Source organism: Bubalus kerabau, chromosome 15 (genome assembly GCF_029407905.1).
Source record: "Bubalus kerabau isolate K-KA32 ecotype Philippines breed swamp buffalo chromosome 15, PCC_UOA_SB_1v2, whole genome shotgun sequence".
NCBI lineage: Eukaryota > Metazoa > Chordata > Mammalia > Artiodactyla > Bovidae > Bubalus > Bubalus kerabau.
This window is the reverse complement of record NC_073638.1, coordinates 54,817,137-54,838,691: the sequence shown is the minus strand read 5'-3', so window position 1 is coordinate 54,838,691 and position 21,555 is coordinate 54,817,137. Positions and strand designations below refer to the sequence as shown.

At 42.3% G+C, this 21,555-nt stretch overlaps 1 protein-coding gene across 2 annotated transcripts in view; it reads left to right on the top strand.

Moving 5' to 3' along the window:
- The window catches only part of XRRA1 (X-ray radiation resistance associated 1), a 66,120-nt gene that overhangs the window by 12,824 nt on the left and 31,741 nt on the right, over positions 1 to 21,555 (top strand). Inside the window, exons 4-8 of one of the 2 annotated variants that reach the window (XM_055549088.1) lie at positions 3,777 to 3,958; positions 6,934 to 7,005; positions 8,277 to 8,349; positions 11,629 to 11,726; positions 17,618 to 17,751. In XM_055549088.1, the coding sequence (XP_055405063.1) occupies positions 3,777 to 3,958; positions 6,934 to 7,005; positions 8,277 to 8,349; positions 11,629 to 11,726; positions 17,618 to 17,751 (559 nt within the window). Of the gene's footprint in view, positions 1 to 3,773; positions 3,959 to 6,933; positions 7,006 to 8,276; positions 8,350 to 11,628; positions 11,727 to 17,617; positions 17,752 to 21,555 lie in introns of both variants that reach the window. The other variant, XM_055549087.1, reaches the window with a different exon arrangement.

Here is a 21,555-nt window from a genome sequence, read left to right as displayed (position 1 = left end):
TTGGTTTCTAAATACCATTCTCCAATAAAAGAAGCCAGGGCTTCTCAGGCAAAAAGTTGTGTCTAGGACTGAGTCAGGAAAAAATACTCTTTGAGCCAGAAAATAAAGCAGTGTTCAGAAAAATGATGGGGGCAATTTGAAAGGACATAGGTGCCAACCTGAGGGAATGCCCAGTGGGCAAAGCTGGAACAGTATGAGCAAGCAAAATAAATAAAGGTAAAATTGGGTTGTAATCTGTAGAATAAGTTTTAATATATAGTCATGATCTCATACGATATAATTAAACTCTGATTACATAAATAAGTGGTGGAGAAGAGCAGCTCTTCCTTACAATAGAATTCTAGTTAATAAATGTAGAAGGAATGAAGGAAATAGAAAATCACTATCAAAACATCACAATAATAATTTTTACAAGCAAGAAGCTCTACAATGTTCTTTAGAGAAATAGAACCAGTAGAATATGTGTGTGTATGTCTCTCTGTATGTATATCCTGCATGTTTTGTTTTCATATACATACATGTGTGTATATATGTGGACAAACACACATAGATAAATTATGTATTTCAAGGAATTGGTTTATGAAATGTGGAGGCTGGCAAGTCTGAAATCTGTAGGACAGGCAGGCTGAAAACTCAGGTTTTCATGCTCATGCTGCAGTCTTAAGGCAAAATTTCTTCTTCCCTTGGGAAGCCTGTTGTTTTGCTTTTAAGGTCTCTTAGGTGAATGGGTGAGGCCCACACATTATCCATGGATTGTTTCAGGTACCTAAAGTCAACTGATTGTCAGAAACACCTAGATTAGTATTTGATTAACTAACTGCTTACCACAACCCAGCCAAGTTGACACATGAAATTAACCATCATAGATGCTAGAATTCATGTGTTAAAGTATGATGAAAAACAGGTTATTTGTATAGTCTTGAGCTGTCTTTATTAATTTCAAAGGGACTTCTTAGTAGAGTGACTAAGCTGACACCACCTTGGCTAAGTGATCAAAATTAACATCCCCAGTAATAAGATATAATTGGCATCATGTGTGCTCTGATATGTGCTGAGGAGGGCACAGCACCACTTCTTGCCAAACTGCAAGGCCTTTAGTCTAAATTATGGGGGAAAAATAAAACAAACTCAAATTGAGAGACATCTTATAAAGCAATTGACTATTGATTAGTACTCTTCAAAAGTGTCAGGATCACACAAGAAAAATAAAGACTGCAGAACTGTCACGGATTAGGGGAGACGAAGGTGATGTGACAGCTAAATGAAATGTGAGATCTTGGATAGGACCCTGGAACAGAAAGAGAACATTAGTGAGAAAACTGATGGAAGTCAAATAAAGGCTGTAGATTAATTACTAATATTATGCCATTGTTAATTTCTTGGCTTCAGCCATTGTATTATGATTATATACGATGTTAACATTAGGGAAACTGGGTGAAGGCTGTACAGGAACTCTGTGTTATTTTTACAGCTTTTCTGGAAGTCTAAAATTATCTCAAAATGAAAATTTACAGGTGGGTGGAAAACTTCCTATGGACAGATACTCTTCCTGCTAAAAGCCTACCACGTTAAAACCTAAACTCCTTATTCTGGTTCTCCAGACCGTTCAGATCTGACTCTGCTGACCTCCTCAGCCTCATCTCTTTTCCTTCATGTCCATCTCCTGACACACTCCAGGCTTTCCTTCCTGGGTGTGCTGGCAGTTTTGGCACCAGCTCAGGCTGGAGTGTTCAAGAGTTTGGACTGCTGGGATAGGACAAGGGTCCATGTGCTAGATGAGGGCAGCCCTGGGAAATGAGTGCCCGGGCTGTTGGGCCCCAGATGGGAATAGGAACTGGCTCACATCAGGCATAGGGCAGAAGCAGCATCCAAGAGCCAGGATTAGCAACAGTACTCAGGTGAGCCAAGGCAAGCACCTGAGGCGGGGGAGTGGGCTATGTGGCAGGGAAACGGTGGTTAGAGGCACCAAACTGGTCCCCACAGCTCTGTGCTGTTCTTTGCAGTCCCAATCTTTCATGCCTCTGAGTACTTTCTGTGCCCTTTTCTCTGCCCAGGCTACTTGGTTTTTCCCTCTTCACCTGGTCAGCTTTCAACATACAAGACCCAGATCATCCCCTAGGCTGGTAGCTCCCCACTCTGGGCTTCACAGCACTCTTTATATTTATTGAGCACCTTTGAATCCTCAGTCACATTCTTCTCCAGAGCCCCAACTCCTGCCACAAAGTCAGTGCTCAGAAAAGGTCTGAATGGATGATTGTGGGTGGGGGCTGTGGCTCAGGGTTCATTCAGCCACACTCAGTGCGATAAGCTCTGTGTAGGCCTTGGGAACATGGAGATGAATAAATCAGAGCCTGTATTCTCATGGAGCTTCCGTTCTAGAGGGCAAGACAGGCAATAAACAAGTGAACAATGATAGATATTGAACAATGAAGAGTGAACAATGACCAGTATCTGTCCATAGGAAGGTTTCTCCCCACCTGTAAATTTCCGTTTTGGGATAATTTTAGACTTCCAGAAAAGCTGTAAAAATAAAACAGAGTTCCTGTACAGCTTTCACCCAGTTTCCCTAATGTTAAATGAATAAATTACTGATGAAGGAGAGAACAGATTCTAGGATGTTGTCACGATTTTTATTGGATAGGCTTAGTTCAGTTCAGTTCAGTTCAGTTGCTCAGTCGTGTCCGACTCTTAGCGACCCGCTGAATCGCAGCACGCCAGGCCTCCCTGTCCATCACCATCTCCCGGAGTTCACTCAGACTCACATCCATCGAGTCTGTGATGCCATCCAGCCATCTTATCCACTGTCGTCCCCTTCTCCTCCTGCCCCCAACCCCTCCCAGCATCAGAGTCTTTTCCAGTGAGTCAGCTCTTCGCATGAGGTGGCCAAAGTACTGGAGTTTCAGCTTTAGCATCATTCCTTCCAAAGAAATCCCAGGGCTCATCTCCTTCAGAATGGACTCATTGGATCTCCTTAGTAGTGAACCTCATATTCTCTTTACTTGTGTACAATTTCTAGTTCTTTCTACAGTGGACATGTATTATTGAGTCTTTTAAAAATGGCAGCTGTCCTTTGATTTTTTTTGATTTTTTTTTTATTTTTTAATATAAATTTATTTATTTTAATTGGAGGTTAATTACTTTACAATATTGTACTGGTTTTGCCATACATCAACATGAATCCGCCACAGGTATACACGTGTTCCCCATCCTGAACCCTTTGATTTTTTTTAATCCTGAGCTCCTAACACGACCTTTGCCTTGTAACGATAGAATTCAGGGTAAGGTCCAGGAAGATGGAACCCATTGAGTTGGTGTCATACAATGGACTTTACCCAAGAGATAACAAATGGTGCAGTAACTAGCTGGCCCAGGAAAAAAGGATCCGCTTAACTGAGGATAGTCAGGGAAGCCTTCACAGAATAGGAAATACTTTATCTGCAATCATGAAGGAACTGTTAAAGAGTTCAAAGGCAAAAATGTGGAGGAAAGAACTGGGCAAGTCATTCTACACTTTTGAGTCTTTGCCTTTTTGTCTGTAAAACAGGGGCAGTAGCATGTTTCATTGGGTTTGGAGGCCAATTAAATAAGATAGGTATATAGATGTTCCCCTGCCCCCTGCAACCCCAGTTGTAGCATAGTATCTGGTGCATATTAGGTAATGAGGAGCTAATTTTCATTTTTGCTTTAAAGATAAGCATTCTGGAAGGGCACTAGTTTTGGCTTTGAAAGAGTTTACTCCTGTTCTCATCTTTTCACTGTTCTCATCTTTTCAGCAGGCCGAGGACACTGGCTAGTGGCTCGGAAGGGTAGCCTCAAGAAGAAGCCCAAGAATGTGGCTGAGACAACAGCTGAAGGTCAGGAAGGCCAGAAGGTTTCTTTTGAGGTTGGAGGGAAGAAAGGGTCTCGACAGGAAAACCAAGCGGACACTCCTGGACACGTGCTGGACCTGGCTTTTCTGGTGAGAGTGAATGCATTCTGGAAGGGCTGGCAGCACCAGCTGACGACTGTCTTGGTGGGGGGGTGGGGGGGGGTGGCAAGGACTTGCCCTGCTTCCCTCTGGTGCAGTTACCTCCCATCCATCCCAAACTATTCGAATGGGCTTGGCAAATGGAGTACAGCCAAGATGCTGAAGGGACCCAGAGCTTTCTTTATATGTAAAGCTTTCTTTACATCCACTTTGTGAGATAGGTGTTATCATCCCCGTTATATTGTTGCCCTTGTGCAAATGAGAAAACTGAGGCCCCAAGAAATAATGTGCCTTGGCCAAAGTTCCTCAGCTAGTAATTAGGACTCTAGTTTACCCTGGATTAGAACTACTCAGAATTAAAACTCTGGTCCATTGATTGTAAAGCCTGTGCCTTTACATTTTATCAGGTAAAAAGTCTTCATTGAGCCAGAGAGACAAAGCAGTAGGTCAAGGTAAACAGTAAATTTAAAAATCCTATTCCAGCACCCTGCTGGCTCAGTTGGTAAAGAAACTGCCTGCAATACAGTAGACCTGGGTTTGATCCCTGGGTCAGGAAGATCCCCTGGAGAAAGAAATGGCAACTCACTCCAGTATTCTTGCCTGGGAAATCCCATGGACAGAGGAGCCTGGCGGGCTACAGTCCGCAGGGTCACAAGAATTGGATGCAACTAAACCACCACCACTAGTCCAGCACATTGTAGGGTGTAAAGGCTTCTACTCTGCTCTGGGGAGACTCTAGGAACAGGGGAACTCGGGAGCCTCACACACCACTACCTTTGTCCCTGGGGTTTAGTATCTGGCTGAAAGCCAAGGATGCCAACTAGATATACCTAGTGTTTGGCTCAGGCTTTACAAAGAGGACTGGGATGGTAATTTTTATTTATTCTGTGCAATGCCTCAGTGGCTTTACACAGAAAGACCTATTTTTAAACCAGTATTAATGTGCAGTCCAATGCTCATAGCTTCCCAAGAAGAACTCCCTGGCAGCTTACTTAGTTCCCAGACCCTGCTTATGGTTCCTACACAGATCAAATGTTGAAAGAGAACTTTAAGGAGGTATCTCACTTAAAGGGTAGCATAGGCTTTTTGCAGAATACTGTGGAGTTTCTTTGATTATTAGGTCCACTTCTCATTAGGGATGTGGAAGATTGAAGCAGCAGTACTGAGAAGGGGCAGAACCACTTCCCATAGTGCTCTTCTTTTCCCCTTTATTTTCAGCATTGCAACATATTCACATTCAGATCACTTGTTACAATCCTGAGATGACTGCTGAAACTCTGGTCATCACATTTAAAGCATAACATCCAGAGGTAGAAAAGGGAACATCACTGTCTTACATTGATTTTTAAATATAAACAGCTTCCCAGAACTGGCCTCCTACCCCCAGCAGCCTGCGTCTCATTGGCCAAACATATATCACAAGTCCCAGCAGTCACTGGTTAGGGGACCATAACCACCATGCTTGGATTAGACAAAGTCAAGACTTAGCCTGTAGAGCTGGGGTTGAAGGATACATCTAGTTAGAGAAATGTGAATGAACTGGGTTCTTTCACAGTGAGAAGTAGAGAAGTGGCTCTAGAGAAATGAGCTAATGTCTGGTATAGTGATTTCTTTCCACCCTTTTCTTTCTTCTAATCCTCTGTGTGTGTCAGATACAGCAATTTTTGTAAAATTGCCATCAGCCCTCTGCCAAAAAACCTCTTGACAGCTTTCCATTGACTGTGGGCTAAAATCCACAATCCTTTGCAGAGCCACCATGAATCCGCATGATCTAATGAGCGCGTCCATAACCTTACCTACCTGTTTTTCATCCTCTCAGAAACACCTTGCTTTCATTTGCCTGAATAGCATTCACAAACCCTGCCACCCACTTTCATGGGACCAGCTCGTACTTAGCACTTAAGGTATTGGCTGAAATAGTCCTCAAATAGATACTTCCTCACTTCTACACTAAGATAAGGATCTCCCATTACTGTCTCCTATGGCTTCTTGAATTTCTCCTTTAAAATACTTACCGTATTTGTAAATACTTGCTTGCTCATTGGCTTCCATGCAGTTTTAAGCTTTATGAAGGCATGAAATACTTCTGCTTTTCTTTGTTGTCTTTTAAGTTCCCAGTTCCATGCCTAACCATGAAAGGCACAACTAAATGATTAACTGAAAGAAGGAATGAGGTTTGGTTAAATAGAAATAGCAACTTCAAAGTTGAGATTTTTCATCTACCTTTTAATTGTGAAGGACAATATATGGTAGTCCTAAGAGCGCAGTGTTTAGTGATTACAGATTTGGGTTCAAATCTTAGATCCATCACTTATTGGCTATGGGGCCTTAGGGAAGTCATTTTCTCTCTCTTAGCATTATTTTTCTCATTTATGAATAGATATATTCCATTATGTCCAAGAGTTTAGTTAGGATTAGGAGAAAGTCCTTTCTCCTAAGTGGCATATAGGCTCTTTAGTTCCACAGCCAGGGATCAAACCTGCACCCTTTGCATTGGAAATACAGAGTCATAATCACTGGACCACGAGGGAAGTCCCAGGAGAAAGTTTCTTGATATATTTAGCATGACACATGGCCCAAAGTAGTGCTTAGTATATAAATATTTGGCAAATAAATGAATAGATGAGCAAACACAAAAGTTATGACAAGTATTTTGGTAATGCCCCAGAAATAAAGATTTTACTCTAAGAACCAGTTAGAGGAAGTGGAGCTCTGAAAAGACAGAGAAAGAACAGAGAGGAATGCAGTCTCCTAAGAGTGCCATAAAGTCCACGTTTCCACCCACATCTTACATATGAGAAACAGAGATGGGAGAGCCGAGGTGGCAGCTTGATTCTGAGCAGCTCCAAAGCCTGTTCTTCCACTGTACCAGGCTGCCCTCCTCACCAGGGAGTCATTTGTTGTCTTGGCCAATTATATGAGCTTTGCTGGGGCCCTGAATGCTGATTCTTTGCATTGTGTTGCAGCTGAAGCACCACTGTGTGAAGGATCCATCAGACCTCTGCAGCATTAACGTGAGCGGCCTGAAGTTCTCCAAGGTACGACTGGCCACCGGAGATGTGACTGTGATGAGCTACACCTGAGGTGGCTCCTGTCTGACCGACCATCATAACTTTCAGAGTCTCTGGGAACTGGGAATCTGGGCATAGGAAGGAGGAGAGTCACACAGGGACTCACTGGGTGGAAACAACATTCACAGACACTGTCTTTTGCTATAGATTTGGTATTGCCATTATCCCATGTGAGGTGAGTTAAAGGAATAAATAACCTTATGGAAGTGGTTTGAATGTGCATAGAATTTTATTGGGGTATGATTCATTGTGTGCAGAGAGTTCCCATCAGAAGAGCCTACAGGAGAAATTTCTCTCAGGTTTCAGTGCCAGGAATGGTATTGGTTCTCCCAAGATGCTGATAACTGTTTTTTTTTTTTTTTGACCATGGCATTCTGGATCTTTCCTGAGCAGCTATCGAACCCATGCCCCATGCATTGGGAGGGTGGAGTTTTAATCATTCAACCTCCAGGGCAGTCTTGGTTTGTTCTTAACTTACAGACTCTGTGGCTTATATAATGAGTCATGTTTCTTTCTTTGCACTGGCTAATGGGTAGCTTGGAGCTAGATTTGTGGCCTGCCATCCCCAGTATATGTATTATAGCACATATTTTTGATTTGTAGGCCTTCCATGGCATATAAAGAGAGATTGCGTGTAGAATGCCACACAGAAATTAAAATGTATCAATGTAAGTAAATCTCAAAAGATCTGTGTATCTCAACACAAGTGAATCTCAAACATGTGGTGTTGAGTGAAGAAGGCAGGTTGCAGAATGGTATCTACAGTATGATGGCACTTAATATAAAATTTTAAAACATGTACATAATAACTATATATGGCTTGTGGATACACATTCATGTAATGCAAGTATTAAAGAGATGTGGGATAATCACCAATTCAGGATAGCTGTTTTTTATGAGAGGGAGGGTAGGGATATGTTGCGGGGATATCAACTCTCTGTAGTGTTTTATTTCTTTAAAGAAATTTGAAGCAGAAACAGCATAATATTCAGATTTATTAAAGCTGGATAGTGGTTACACGGGCCTTCAGAGTAACACTTACCATATTTTGCTGACTATTTGAATTATTTCATAATAGGAAAATAAAAGAAGCAGAAAAGCCCTTCCTGCCTTCAGCAAGTAAATGCTCTTGTGCTTAACCCTTGAAGTCTTTGCTCCTTCTGACAGCAGCCCTGGAGCTTCAGCAAGGCCTCCAGGCAGGGAACTAATCTTATGTTCTTTGAAATGCCCTTTCATAGGCTAAGGAAAAGGATTTCAAGCATTTTAATTCAGTGATTTACATCAATGCCTCAGAAAACCTGCTTCCTCTAGGTAAGTTTTCTTCCTGAAAACCACCTCCTGCTTCCTGGCTGCCAGTCTTTCATGTTAGAAGTTGCCTGTCTGTTCACCTGTAACGCCATACATCTATTTTTGGAGTGCAATGAGCTGAGTGTGGGAGAACACACAGACCTGGATTCCAGCCCAGAGCCAGCACTACCTACGCAGAACACCGCTTCTCTCTGTAAATGGAGATGATCCCCTTCCTTTCTTCCTAAGGCAGGATACTTTGTAGACTCAGACAGGATCAGTACAGTCAGCCCTCCATGTCTATATTTTCCACATCCATGGATTCAACCAAACAGGGATATAAAAAATTTAGAAAAAAATTCCAGGAAGTTACAAAAAGTAAAATTTGAGTTTGCCATGCACTGGCAAATATTTACGTAGCATTTATATTATATTTACAACCACTTACAGAACATGTTTCCTTGGAGGCTCAATTGGTAAAGAATCTGCCTGCAATGCAGGAGACCTGGGTTCGATCCGTGGATTGAGAAGATGCCCTGGAGGAGGGCATGGCAACCCACTCCAGTATTCTTGCCTGGAGAACCCCCATGGACAGAGGAGCCTGGCGGGCTGTGGTCCATATGGAATCACAGAGTCGGACATGACTGAGCAACGCAGCACAGCACAGAGCATTTATATTATGTTCGGTATCAGTAATCTAGCGATGATTTAATGTGTACAGGAGGCTGTGTGCAGGTTATATGCAAATACTACATCATTTTATACAAGGCTCTTGAACTTCCACAGATTTCAGTGTCCTTGGTGGTGATGCAAGATGGAGGTGGAGGTTGGGGATTGGGGTAGGGGGTGTGTATGTAGGGGTGGGTGGTCCTGGAACCAATCTCCTACCCATACCAAGGGACTGTATGTAAAAAGTTTTAAGTCCCTGAGAACTCCTATAAGAGTGTAAAGCCTTTTTGTTTATTCAGCAAATCCACAGCGACCCCTGCTGGGTATCAGGACAGTATGACTGTTTGGCTTTTAGAAATCAGTGTGTCCAGTTTTCTGTTCTTCTGAGCTCAATTATAGCAGGATACGGTTAAGTGCAACAATAGAGGGAATCAGAAAATCAACTGGGCCTCGAGTGTCAGAAGGCAATACTTGTGAGAAAAGGAGTATGTAAGCTGAGATCTAAAACACAAATAGGAGTGAATCAGAAATTAGAAGGTGAGAAGGCATTTCAGGAAAACAGAACAACAGATGGAGGGCAGCAGTGCCTGACCAGGGACCCTGAAGAAGCTTTGTGTGTGCAAGAGATATAGGCAGAGGAGAATGGAGACTAGGAAGGTGGGCAAGGGGCCCCATATTATCAGGGGCACTGAGTGACATGGGCTTAAATCTGCAGGCAAAAGAGAACCTTGGAAGGCTTTGAAATAGAGACTCAGTAGTGGCTGTGAGGAGCATGGATTGTAATATGGGAGCCAGGAAACCTGGGAGATGGTTGCATTTTTCCAGGAGAGGGGAGGTGAGGCCTCAACTGGGGCTGTGGCCACAAGGGTAGAGGGGATTGAGAGAAAGAGTGAGAGAGGAGGTAGAAACAAACCAGACGTGGTAACTAAGGGACGTGGTAACTAAGGGGCATGTAAAGAAAGAGAAGAACCAAGGGGATTTACTGAGACAGACAGCAGTATAAGAAAGGCAGGTTTAGGGAGAAATAGGATGAATTCAGTTTTGAGTGAAGGGAGTTTGAAGGGTGTTTTTAAAGAAGTGTGTGACAAAGTCCCTGTCCTTGAGGAAACCGTGTGGTCTCTCAGGAGCCTGAGTTTGAAAACAACGGCCAGCAGGCATATGGAAAGATGCTCAACCTCACAAGAACTATTTTATGCCTATCAAATATGGACAGAAGTGAGAAGGACTGATGACTTGCCAGCATTGGTAGGGAAATGGGTACTCTCGTATTCAAGTGAAATAAATTGGTGCAACATCTTTGGAAGGTAGTTTGGCAATGTCTCTTAACATAGTCCAGTAGTTCCACTCCCCAAAATTCATTCTACAGAAACACACTTGAACAAGGATGTTCATTGGAAATACCCTGAAAGCACATGTTTCTATTTTACTCTCTAGAACATTTCAACTCACAAAACCAACATAGGCTACACTTGACACCAGGTTCACTTAGAAGGCTCTGGGTAATTCCCCACGTATTCCCCATGAAGCGCAGCACAGCCTCAGCACTTCACGTTCAGTGGAATCCTCCTGGCAGTTCCTGAGCAGTTCATGTAGCTGTTGAGGTAGCCATCCGTGAGCCACTCTTCGGCCACTCTCAATGGGTTGATGCCAGCACTCTGGCTTAGAAGCCTTATTCACCACAGGAGCAAATAACTGTTGTTACACTCCATGGACAAGGCCCCCAGAGTTCCTGAAAAGGAGATGTCCAATCATAGGAGTGCCCACACACAGTGAAGCCCAAAGTTATGGCGCCCCCTTCAGATAGATATAGTTCATTTTTAGTTTCTCCTAGTCCAGATATGACTTAGCAACTTGGGGTCATTTTTACCACAGCAGTTTTGCTTAATAACACAGTGACTGTACCATTTTTTTCAGGTTGCCAATGGAAGAGGGCTAGAAAGTTAACTCAAGGTCCAGTTCTCAAGCAGAAGGGGAAGTGTTCTTAACCTTTTATTCAGATAATCTAGCCACTGTCCCTAGGGGTATGGTTAAATACGGTATGTCTATACTGTAGAACATAATTCAAACATTATGCAGATCTGTATATTTTGACTTAGAACATCTTTAAATCATATTGTTAAGGGGGAAAAAAAGCAAGTCACAGTACAATGTGTATAGTATGAGTCCCTTTTTGTAGAAAGAAGTGTGTGTGTATGTGTTTCAGTATACACATAAAAAGTCTATAGTATTATACGTGAAACTTTGAATAGTTATCTCTAGGTATTGAGATTAAAAGGAACTTTTATTTTTCTATTTTTTAAAAAAATTTGGTGGAAATTTTTACTTTTATAATCAGGAATAATAAGGATCATTTTTTAAAATGGGCTTTGGAGTTAGATTCAGTTCTTGATCTTTCAATTTAGCAATTCTATTTCTAGCAAATCACTTAACCTGGTTGAGCCTTGGGTTCTTCAGCAGTGGAATGGAAGTAGTAATCACTCTTTTTCAGAGTTATTAGAGATTAAGAGTCCTGTAAGTAAAGCACTTTACGCAATGCTGGGCCTAACCCAGTGGGAACCCAGTAAATGACCACTATTTTATCTTTCTCTTATGTCTTTTACAAGTTACAGTTCCCTCTTTCTCTTCCCTCCTTAGAGGCGTTTCACACGTTTCCAGTCTTAAAGGAACTGGAGCTCGCATTTAACGGCATCAAAACAGTCTACGTGAAATACGGAGACTTTAAGTCCTTGGAAGTAAGTTGGAGGTAGGGAGATTTTGGTGCCCACTTGTTTCCCTGTAAGGAATGGGTGTAAGGAGTCTACTGATCATAATTTTTGGGAAGGAGCTCTCTGGGCCTTTATAGCTACCTTGCTTCAAGTGGTCCTCTGGGGAGGGTGGTGGAGTTGGTGGTGATGATAAGGGAGTGGGTTGGTGGAGGTGATGGCAGTTGGATGAGAATACATTATACCTATGGCCATGATGCATGGTCTTGGAAAACAAATGCCAAAGTAGTCTGTGCAGGAGAGTGAGTTTATTTTTTTTAATATAAATTTATTTATTTTAATTGGAGGCTAATTACTTTACAATATTTTATTGGTTTTGCCATACAGGAGAGTGAATTTAAATAGAGTATTTTAGGACAGAGAATTTGAGGGGAGATCTGGATCCAGTGAGGGTTGAGGCATGGGGGTTAAGTGCTAGGCACAGCAGACTGACCCAGCTGAATGAGAGGTGTTGTGAACTTATTCCTGAGACCCACCCTGGTATGAATCAACCAGATTGGTTCCAATGAGCTTGGGTAAGGTTATGGGCCATAGACTCAGGGATGAGTGTGAAATAAAACAGGGCCTCTCTAAGTTCTATAGCAGACTCTTGACATCTGTATATCCACAGCTGTTTTGTATTTGAAAATATTTTTAAAAATTGCACTCTTCTTGGAAATCTTTCTCCTAGATTTCCCATAGTCATGCATCTTCTATACATGTTCTCATACTTCAAGTTAATCACCTATCAGCATCTATGAAAACTTTAGGGTTATTTTGTTTCACAAAAAAGCAAAGCTTTTGTCACCACCTGAGAATCTGCGTGCACAGAGAGTAGAGAACAGCAGAGCTGGATTGAGGCATGGGGCAGGCATCTGGCCAGGCTCACTCACTGAGTAACAGGCTCTTCCTTACATGTTGGCCTTCTAGAAAAGCTTCAGAGTCACACCTCACCAAAATGTCTGCATGTCATGATCCTTGGGGTTTACCTCAAAGAACTGGTAACTTAAATTATTTAATGTACAAACATCAAGAGACAGCCATTCTTCATAAAAACCTCATTTAACCCGGTCTGACCAGAGAGAAACCTTCCACAAGAGTGCACTTTTAAGAGTTACATGCCAAAGTTTTAAGGTGTTTTAACCGCTTGGGATGGTGATCTTCCTGAAGTGGATTATACGTCCTTGTATTTTTAAAGCATGCTATACTGAATGTAATGGTACCTTTTCTCCACGGTTTCCAGTCATATTGAGGCTCACAGTGCTTTACTATGATTTCTGACAGGAGTGGTTCTCATACTTATCCAGGAAGTGAAGTTCTTGAAAGTCCAATAAAACAAGGAGAGAGAGAGAGAAAATTTACAACAACTCATGCAGCTTTGTGCTAGGTTAAAAAACATGTTATACCAGAGTTTATTATAGACAGAGAGAAACAGGTTCCAGAAGCTCTAGAGATATAGGGAGCCACTTCTTTACCTACAGGCCTGGGAGCTTCTTACAGGTTTCCATTAATTTATTATTTTGCTTTTTAAAAAGTAGTTATTGAGCTCCTGTATGTTGTACATTGTTCAGAGACTCCTACCTTCCTTACCCCAACCATTTCAACCTCCTACTTCAAGTGCCTGTGGGCCCACAAGGAGGGGACGTGACTACAGGCACTGACCCTACAGCTGACTTACTGGTTGATAATTAATTGACTTTTTGGAGGCCCTGCCTCATAGTGTGATTGCAACTGATGAATATTATTTATCCAGCAGACCAATCCTATCCAAGGGAATTTGTTTACATAAGAGAACAAAGTCAAGATTCAGAATGTAAATGAGAAGAGGAAATCTCCTGGTCAGTCATTTACTCCCCCTCTCTCTATGGTTTGCGAGGGCTCTCTAAGAAAAAGGATAAACTTGTCAGATATCCTGAATTTGCAGCCAATAGCAGTGAATAATGTGTAATGAAACTTGATGTGACTCAGCAGATGCAACATCCAAGTTAGGAATCTTCTCTCCTTGTTTGCCAGAAAGGCTGTCACCCAGAGTAGAACTCTTCAGGAATCAGTTTAGAAAAACAGCTTTGTCATGATTTGATTCTCTGTTCACAAGTCTGAAAAAGAGTCAGCTGGAGAACTGCCTTAAAAGTCAGGACACCTTGTTTGTAATCTTGGTCCACCCCTCCTTTCCCCTAACCTCCTTGGCCAAATAACTTACCCTCTCGGTGGAACTTATGTCTCCCTCTCTGTAAATTCTGGGCCAGCTGTGAACTTCTTTGCCGTGCAGGTTCTAAGACTGTTCATTTCTTTGAACTGTCCTTACTTCTGTAGAAAGCAGATTTGGACCCAACATTAAATAGCCAAAACAGCCAGAGCAAGGGTCAGCAAACTTTTTCTGTAAGAGGCCAGACAGTGACTGTTTTAGGCTCTGCAGCTCCTAGGCTTGTAACTAGTCATAACTGTCATAACTAGTCCACTCTGCTGTTGTAGAAGGAAAGCAGCTGTAGACAATATGTAAGCAAATGGGCAGGGCTATGTTCTCATAAAACTTCCTGATACTGAAATTTGAATTTTATTTAATTCTCATACAATGTTATATCATTGTGTTTTTTTCCCCCATCCATTTAAAAACATACAAAGCATTCTTAGCTCACAGGCCATATGAAACAGACAGCAGGCTGGATATGGCTTACAGGTCTTCGTTTGCCAATTTCTGAGCTAGAACACTGATAGAACAGCTCAGTATGGTTGGAATGCAGTGAGACACAGAAGAATATGGTGATAGATGAGCCCAGGAGGAAACAGAAGAGACTGTAGAGAGCCTTGGAAGAAGAGGATTCAGTTCAGTTGCTCAGTTGTGTCTGACTCTTTGCAACCCCATGGACTGCAGCATCCCAGGCCTACCTGTCCATCATCAACTCCTGGAGCTTGCTCAAACTCATGTCCATCGAGTTGGTGATGCCCTGCCACCATCTCATCCTCTGTTGTCCCCTTCTCCTCCTACCTTCAATCTTTCCCAGCATCAGGGTCTTTTCCAGTGAGTCAGTTCTTTGCATCAGGTTAATACAGTCAATACTTCACAAAGTATTGGAATTTCAGCTTCAACATCAGTCCTTCCAATGAATATTCAGGACTGATTTCCCTTAGGATTGACTGGTTTGATCTCCTTGCAGTTCAAGGGATTCTCAAGAGTCTTCTCCAACACCACAGTTCAAAAGCATCAGTTCTTTGGCACTCAACTTTCTTTTTAGTCCAAGTCTCATATCGATACATGACTACTGGAAGAACCATAGCTTTGACTAGACAGACCTTTGTTGGCAAAGTAATGTCTCTGCTTTTTAATACGCTGTCTAGGTTGGTCATAACTTTTCTTCCAAGGAGCAAGCGTCTTTTAATTTCATGGCTACGGTCACCATCTGCAGTGATTTTGGAGCCCCAAAAAACAAAGTCTGTCACTGTTTCCATTGTGTTCCCATCTATTTGCTATTAGTGATGGTGCTGGATGCCATGACCTTAGTTTTTTGAATGTTGAGCTTTAAGCCAACTTTTTTCACTTTCCTCTTTCACTTTCATCAAGGGGCTCTTGAATTCTTCTTCGCTTTCTGCCATAAGGGTGGTGTCATCTGTGTATCTGAGGTTATCGATATTTCTCCCGGCAATCTTGATTCCAGCTTGTGCTTCATCCAGCCTGGCAACTTGCATGATGTACTCTGCATATAAGTTAAATAAGCAGAGTGACAATATACAGCTTTGATGTACTCCTTTCCTGATTTGGAACCAGTCCATTGTTCCATGTCCAGTTCTAACTGTTGCTTCTTGACCTGCATACAGATTTTTCAGGAGGCAGGTCAGGTGGTCTGGTATTCCCATCTCTTTCAGAATTTTCCACAGTTTATTGTGATCCACACAGTCAAAGGCTTTGAGGTAGTCAATAAAGCAGAAGTAGATGTTTTTCTTTAACTCTCTTGCTTTTTTGATGATTCAACAATTTGGTGAATACCAGCTAGTCTCTGAGGACAGCTTAAGTGTTACCTGCTGTGTGAAGCCCATCTGAAGCCCCTGGTAGAGGTCAAACATCTATGCTAGTAACATTGCTACTTAACAGACACACATTATGTATCTAGCTGCCTGACTAGGCTGTGAGCTCACGCAGGGCATGGATTGGTTCACAGTAAGCCTTCAGTATATAGGCCTTGAATGAAGGGATGGTGATGACCATGACAGGCATCATTAAGCATTTACTGTGTTCCAGGCTCTATGCTAAAGGCTTTACCTACACAATTTCTCATAAAAATCCATTATTATTTCTACTTTATAGGTAAGGAAGCTCAGCTTAAGTAATTTGTCCAATATCACAGTTAGTCAGGACTTAAAGCCAGATCTCCGGGGGGTGTCAGTTAATTGCTGCAGTGGAATCAAACCAAACCCAGCCCTCCTCCAACAGTGACCTAGAGTCAGTTGTGTTTATATGTGATTGACTGTGTTTCACTGAAGCGGTAGACTAGAAGCCTTGCCCCTGCACCAGCTGTGTAAGATGCTGAAACTGGCCCCATTCAGTAGGGGTCAGTGGGTGTATGTTGGTGGATGTGTTACCAAGTACTGCTCGCCACACAACAGGCCAGTAAATCAAGAGACAACTTGTTGGGGCACCAAATAGTGAATTTATTCAGAAAGCCAGCAAACCGAGAAGATGGTGAACTAATGTCCCAAAGAGCCATCTTGCCTGAGTTAGAATTCAGGCTTCTTTTCTACTAAAAGAGGAAGGAATAAAGTCAAACATTTCCTGGTTTAGTCAGCCTCCTGAGGGGAAGTGTTAATTTCTTCCTTCCTGCAGTCATTCAGAGGTGGGCCTGTTCAGGAGTTTTCCTGTGAGCGAAACAGAGAATTTCAGCTTACGGCTCATTACCTGGGAGGCAGGATTCCCAGAGATGGGCCATTATGTATAATTTAATTTTATAGGCAACATCCCTTTAGTGATTACCAGGTAATAAAATAAAAAAGGTTCATTCCTATTACAGAGAGGGAGGGAAGGGAGCAAAGAGCTTAAGTAGGTATCTGGAGAGGCTCTTCTGGAAAGAAAACAAAGACTGGAGTGATACCATTTATCATAATTGCCTTTGTGTTTGCAGAGAGAAACTCAGTTTCCTGGCTGGCCCCCTAACCCAAGTCAACTGTATCATGAATGTCGGTGGCTAGTTAGAATGTGCTTTATGATGAGGTGACAGTTTGGGTCATTGTCCTCATAAGCCAGTTCATTTCAGCTGCTTATTTTATGTGCACCTACTGTGCCAGGGCCTGTGCTAGATTACAGTGGCAAGGCGCTTCACCTCAGAGAGTTTATAGCTTAGCCTACCGCTGTGCACCAGGACCTGCTTGCTTGGCACATCCATGCACCAAAATCTCTAGTCCTCAGCCTTATATCCCGTTATCACAGTTACCTGGCTGACTATGAGAAATACCCTGGAAGCAGTCTAGATAAAGCACTCAAAGTCAGAGGAGGGAGAGAGTCCATCTGGCTGGGAATGAAAAAAGCTTTCAGAAGGAGGGAGCTTTTGAGCTGGCCTTTTAGGGCTTGGATTTTGATACATAGAGGGCATTTCTGAGTGAAAAGCTCAAGCAAAGATCTCTGGATGGGATGGGGCAAGGAATAGGGAGGAGTCACTTTGGCTAGCACCACAAGATAAGCAAAAGCTTGCAATATGGGAGCAAAGGCTGGAACTGGTTGGGAAGTAACTCTTGTAGACCTTGAATGTTAATTCAGAGAGTCAGGAGGGTTTTAGTCTGGTTGATGGGCCCCCTGGAAAGTTAAAAAAAAAAAGTAGCCACCTCCCACCTCATGTATGGGCATGATTGTCACGAGGAGTGCTTCTGTTTCTCTGTCTTCTAACTTTGCACCATAGTTCCTGGACCTTTCCTTCAACAGCCTGACGGCGGAGGCCATCTGTGACCTGGGGATTCTGCCACACCTCCGTGTCCTGCTCCTCACAGGCAACGGCCTCACCTCTCTGCCACCCAGTTTGGCTGTTGCAGAGCAGTAAGTCCCTGAATACAAGTATCCAAACAAATAGTCCAAAGCAGTTCTAAAGGGCTGTAAGGAAAGACTGTGAGTGTTCAAAGTCGGGAGAATGCCACCTACTAAAGCTCCCAGTAAAGGTACCGGTAGAAGCAAAGCCCCAAGAGTTGGGGAGGCCTCAGCTAGGGAGTCCACACCCCTCCCCAGTAGGGAGTGACACGGGTGTCTGCATGTCACTGTCCTTTCCTCTGATTGCTCATTCGTAAGTTGTGGCTATTGCTCTTGCCAGACTATTCCTCTTCATGAACCCTCTAAATAAGCTTTGCATATTTCCATTCTGCACATTTGCTGAGGCTGTGCCTTCTGGCCAGAATGTACTGGCCCTTTCTTTCTTAATAATAGTAATACATGTGTAATGCTTACTATGTGTCAGATACTATTCTGACACTCTTAATATATACTAACTCGTTTAATCCTCACAACCCTATGAGGTAAGTGTCCTATTATCATCACCCTCATTTTATAGATGAGGAAATTGAGGCACAGGTAAATTAAATAACTCAACCAGAGTTACAAAGCCAAGTCGCAGAGGCAGAATTTGAACCAAATCCATCGGACTCCAGAGAGCAGGTTTATGACCATTACTTTCTCTTCTATGTTGCTTCTGTACATATTCCAAGGGCTACCTCAGACTGTCCGCTTTCCCTATCAGAAGCCTTTCTATCTTAACCATTTTAAGTGCACCGTTCAGCAACATTAAGCACATTCACACTGCTGGGCAACTGTCACAATCATCCCACTCCAGAACTCGGTTCGTCTTGCAGAAATTCCATCAACTTTGACTAATGGACATGACACTTTTAAGAGGAATACCAGATAATTCTTTGGATTCCAAAGATATTCCTTTTTGCCCTCAAGGTAGAGCAGCAATCATACTTCTGATAATTGGTATCAATCACCTAGCCAATATAATAAACCCCTCTTTCCCTGCCTGTTGGTTCAGTGGAATAAAGAACCCAAGAGGCCAGTAGTAAACTTAACTTCCAGTTAAGTCGAACTATTTTTGTGTCCCCTGTGAAAGTATTCCTCCCAAGGAAACTCAGAGCTCTAACTTAAGAACTCAGAGCTGCAGGAATTAGAAACAAATTGTAAGAGGAGCTGCTTTCATTTTCATTCATTCATTCCTAGGCCCTTATGATCCGATGTGAGAAAAACAGAATTAGTTTTAGTTGCTAGTTTATGTGACACTCCATCCTGTAAGGCAGCATCCAACCTCACAGTGGGTAGTCTCCTAGCTAGTGGAATAAATAAGTTGTCAGAAGACTGTTTTACAATTCTATTAGGTCAGCTACTTCTGTGTGATGGAGTACATGGCAAAAAATTAAACTCCATGTCCTTGAGTCCATTATTGTACTTCTTTGCAATGAAATGTGTTCCATGGTTAAAAGCAATGTTATGTGTTCTATTTAAATAATGAATAAGACATTCTGCAAATCCACAGATTGTGATGCTTGGCAGAACACTGTGGTTAGGCAGGGAAAATCCATGTCTCAAATACATACATATTTCAGTAAGAAAAAAAAATCACTGCTCCTTTTATGAAAGTAAATGTCCACACTAGTCATCCTTCTACTGGATGGTTGGCTAATCCTCCTAGAAATGGTGCCTGTTAGCAACTCAGCATCAGCCTCTGTTATTGGCAGGTTGGGTGTTCAACAGGACTGGTAGCCAAATGAACTTTGTGGAGGGGAAGTATATAGCCTTCTTCCCTGCTGCCAAGGCCATTTTGCAAGTAGCAGGGTATCTAACTGATATTCATGGAATGGGTCATCTTGTTCACGTGATCATTGAGAGTCTTATCTGAAGTGGATAGTCTTTGCGAGAATTCACACGAGATACAAATAATTCTCATCCTATTCATTCTGAGAGGTCCATTCACATAATTCTCTCTCAGTCCTCCCTATCAGCAGTTTTACATTATGGTTTCCAAGCTTTGACTCATCAGCTAAACCACTGCCCATGAATCAGCATAGACCTGCACTTTTGGCTATCTCACCAACCAAGGAAAATGAACAGTCAGATCTATTGTTCTGGGTTTTATCTCTTGGGAGGATTTCTCCTCCCTTGTCTTTTCAGAGCCACCTTTGTATGGAGTTATAACCCTGCAACAGTCTGGTTTTGGTTACTATCAGCATATCATGCAAAATCATTTGTAAATCCAGTTGCATATTGTTCTCCTACACCCAGTGGTCATAGGACATTAGTTATGGGTTGACGGAGAAGAAACAGTTCAGCAGGAGTAGGCATCATAGAAATCTAAGCAATGTTAATTCATTCAACTTTCCAGATTTGCTTGAGCTGATCTCCAATGTTATTTTCATGTGCTGAGGGAGTTCTGAACATTCAGGTCATGATGGACAGCTCAGGAAATGTGGTCACCTTAGTGTCCTATGGTCAGGTGTTCAGTCTCTACCAATATGCAGGAGTAAGCTAGAAGCTGTCTTTCAAAAGGAAAATAGTTACATGAAGAACAGAGCATAACTTTGCTCAAAATATGATTCTGTAATTGATGCCTCAAAAAGACTCTATTCATAGAGTGAGTGACCATTCACTCTATTTATCATGCAAATCAGGAACATCATTGAGAGGGAAAAGCATCACTATTAATTATTTGGCGATAACAGGTGAAAATTCAAACTGTCCTTGAAAACCAGGATATATGGTAACCCTGTCTATACAGCCTTAGACAGAACACAGTTGGACCTGCTGAGTCATAACACCCGATACCCTTGGTAAATGACATAATGCCCAGAGAGCAACTTGCATGGCAATTGGACCTGTTGCAGAGCCTTGCCTTGCTCTTCCCACACAAAACTAGCAGCCTCAGTAAATGGATCAGAACAGCACAAATGTTTTATGTGTGGCTGCCCAAATAAAAAAAAGCCAACAAAGCTTTGTAACTTTTTCTTAGTAGAAGGCAGTGAAAGATGTCTTTCACATTGGAGGTATATTCCAACATGCTCCAGATACCTGGACAACAAGAACATTCATCACGGTGTCAGTTTCTTGAATTTTTGTAAGATCTACCTCCATCCTGTGGCACAATCCATACTGATGCATCTAAAGTATTTGAATTTCCTGCCCATTAGCTCTAATCAACATAGTGTTCTGTGGAATACCAAAATAATCAGGATTTCCATGGATTAGGTTATGATAGAGCTAAAGAGTTAATGTAGCCCCCAGGGAAGAGAACAAAGGTATACTGCTGTCCCTGTCAGGTGAAAGCAGACTGCCTCTGGTAGTTCTTGTTCATTAATAAAGAGAAAGTAACATCTGGAAGATCCGTAGCTGTATCACAAGTGCTAGGGGCTATGTTGATGTGCTACAGTAAGAAGAGTTCACATAGGGAACAGTGGCTGAAATTGGAATCACCATGTGATTGAGTAATTTACAGTCATTCTTTGAGACCTGTCTTCTGCACAAGTCAAATAAACAGGGATGTTATAGGACTCATCATCCTTCTACCTTTCCAGTCTTTAGTGTTTGCAGTAATCTCTGCAGTTACCTCAGAGATGTGGAATTATCTTTGATTTACTGTTTTGGAAGCAAAATTCCTAGGGCTTCAGTTTGGCCCTTCCTATTATAATGTCCCTCATGTTATTGGTCAGTAAAAAAAGTGTGGTTATTTTGTCAGTGGCTTAGTGCATCTTTTCTAATGATGTAAGAACTGGGGAGATAACCACAAAGTAGGTTTGTGAGTTTACCAGGTCCCTTCACAGGCTAAATTTCCATTCTTCCTTTGAATCGTCACACTCACCCACTTTC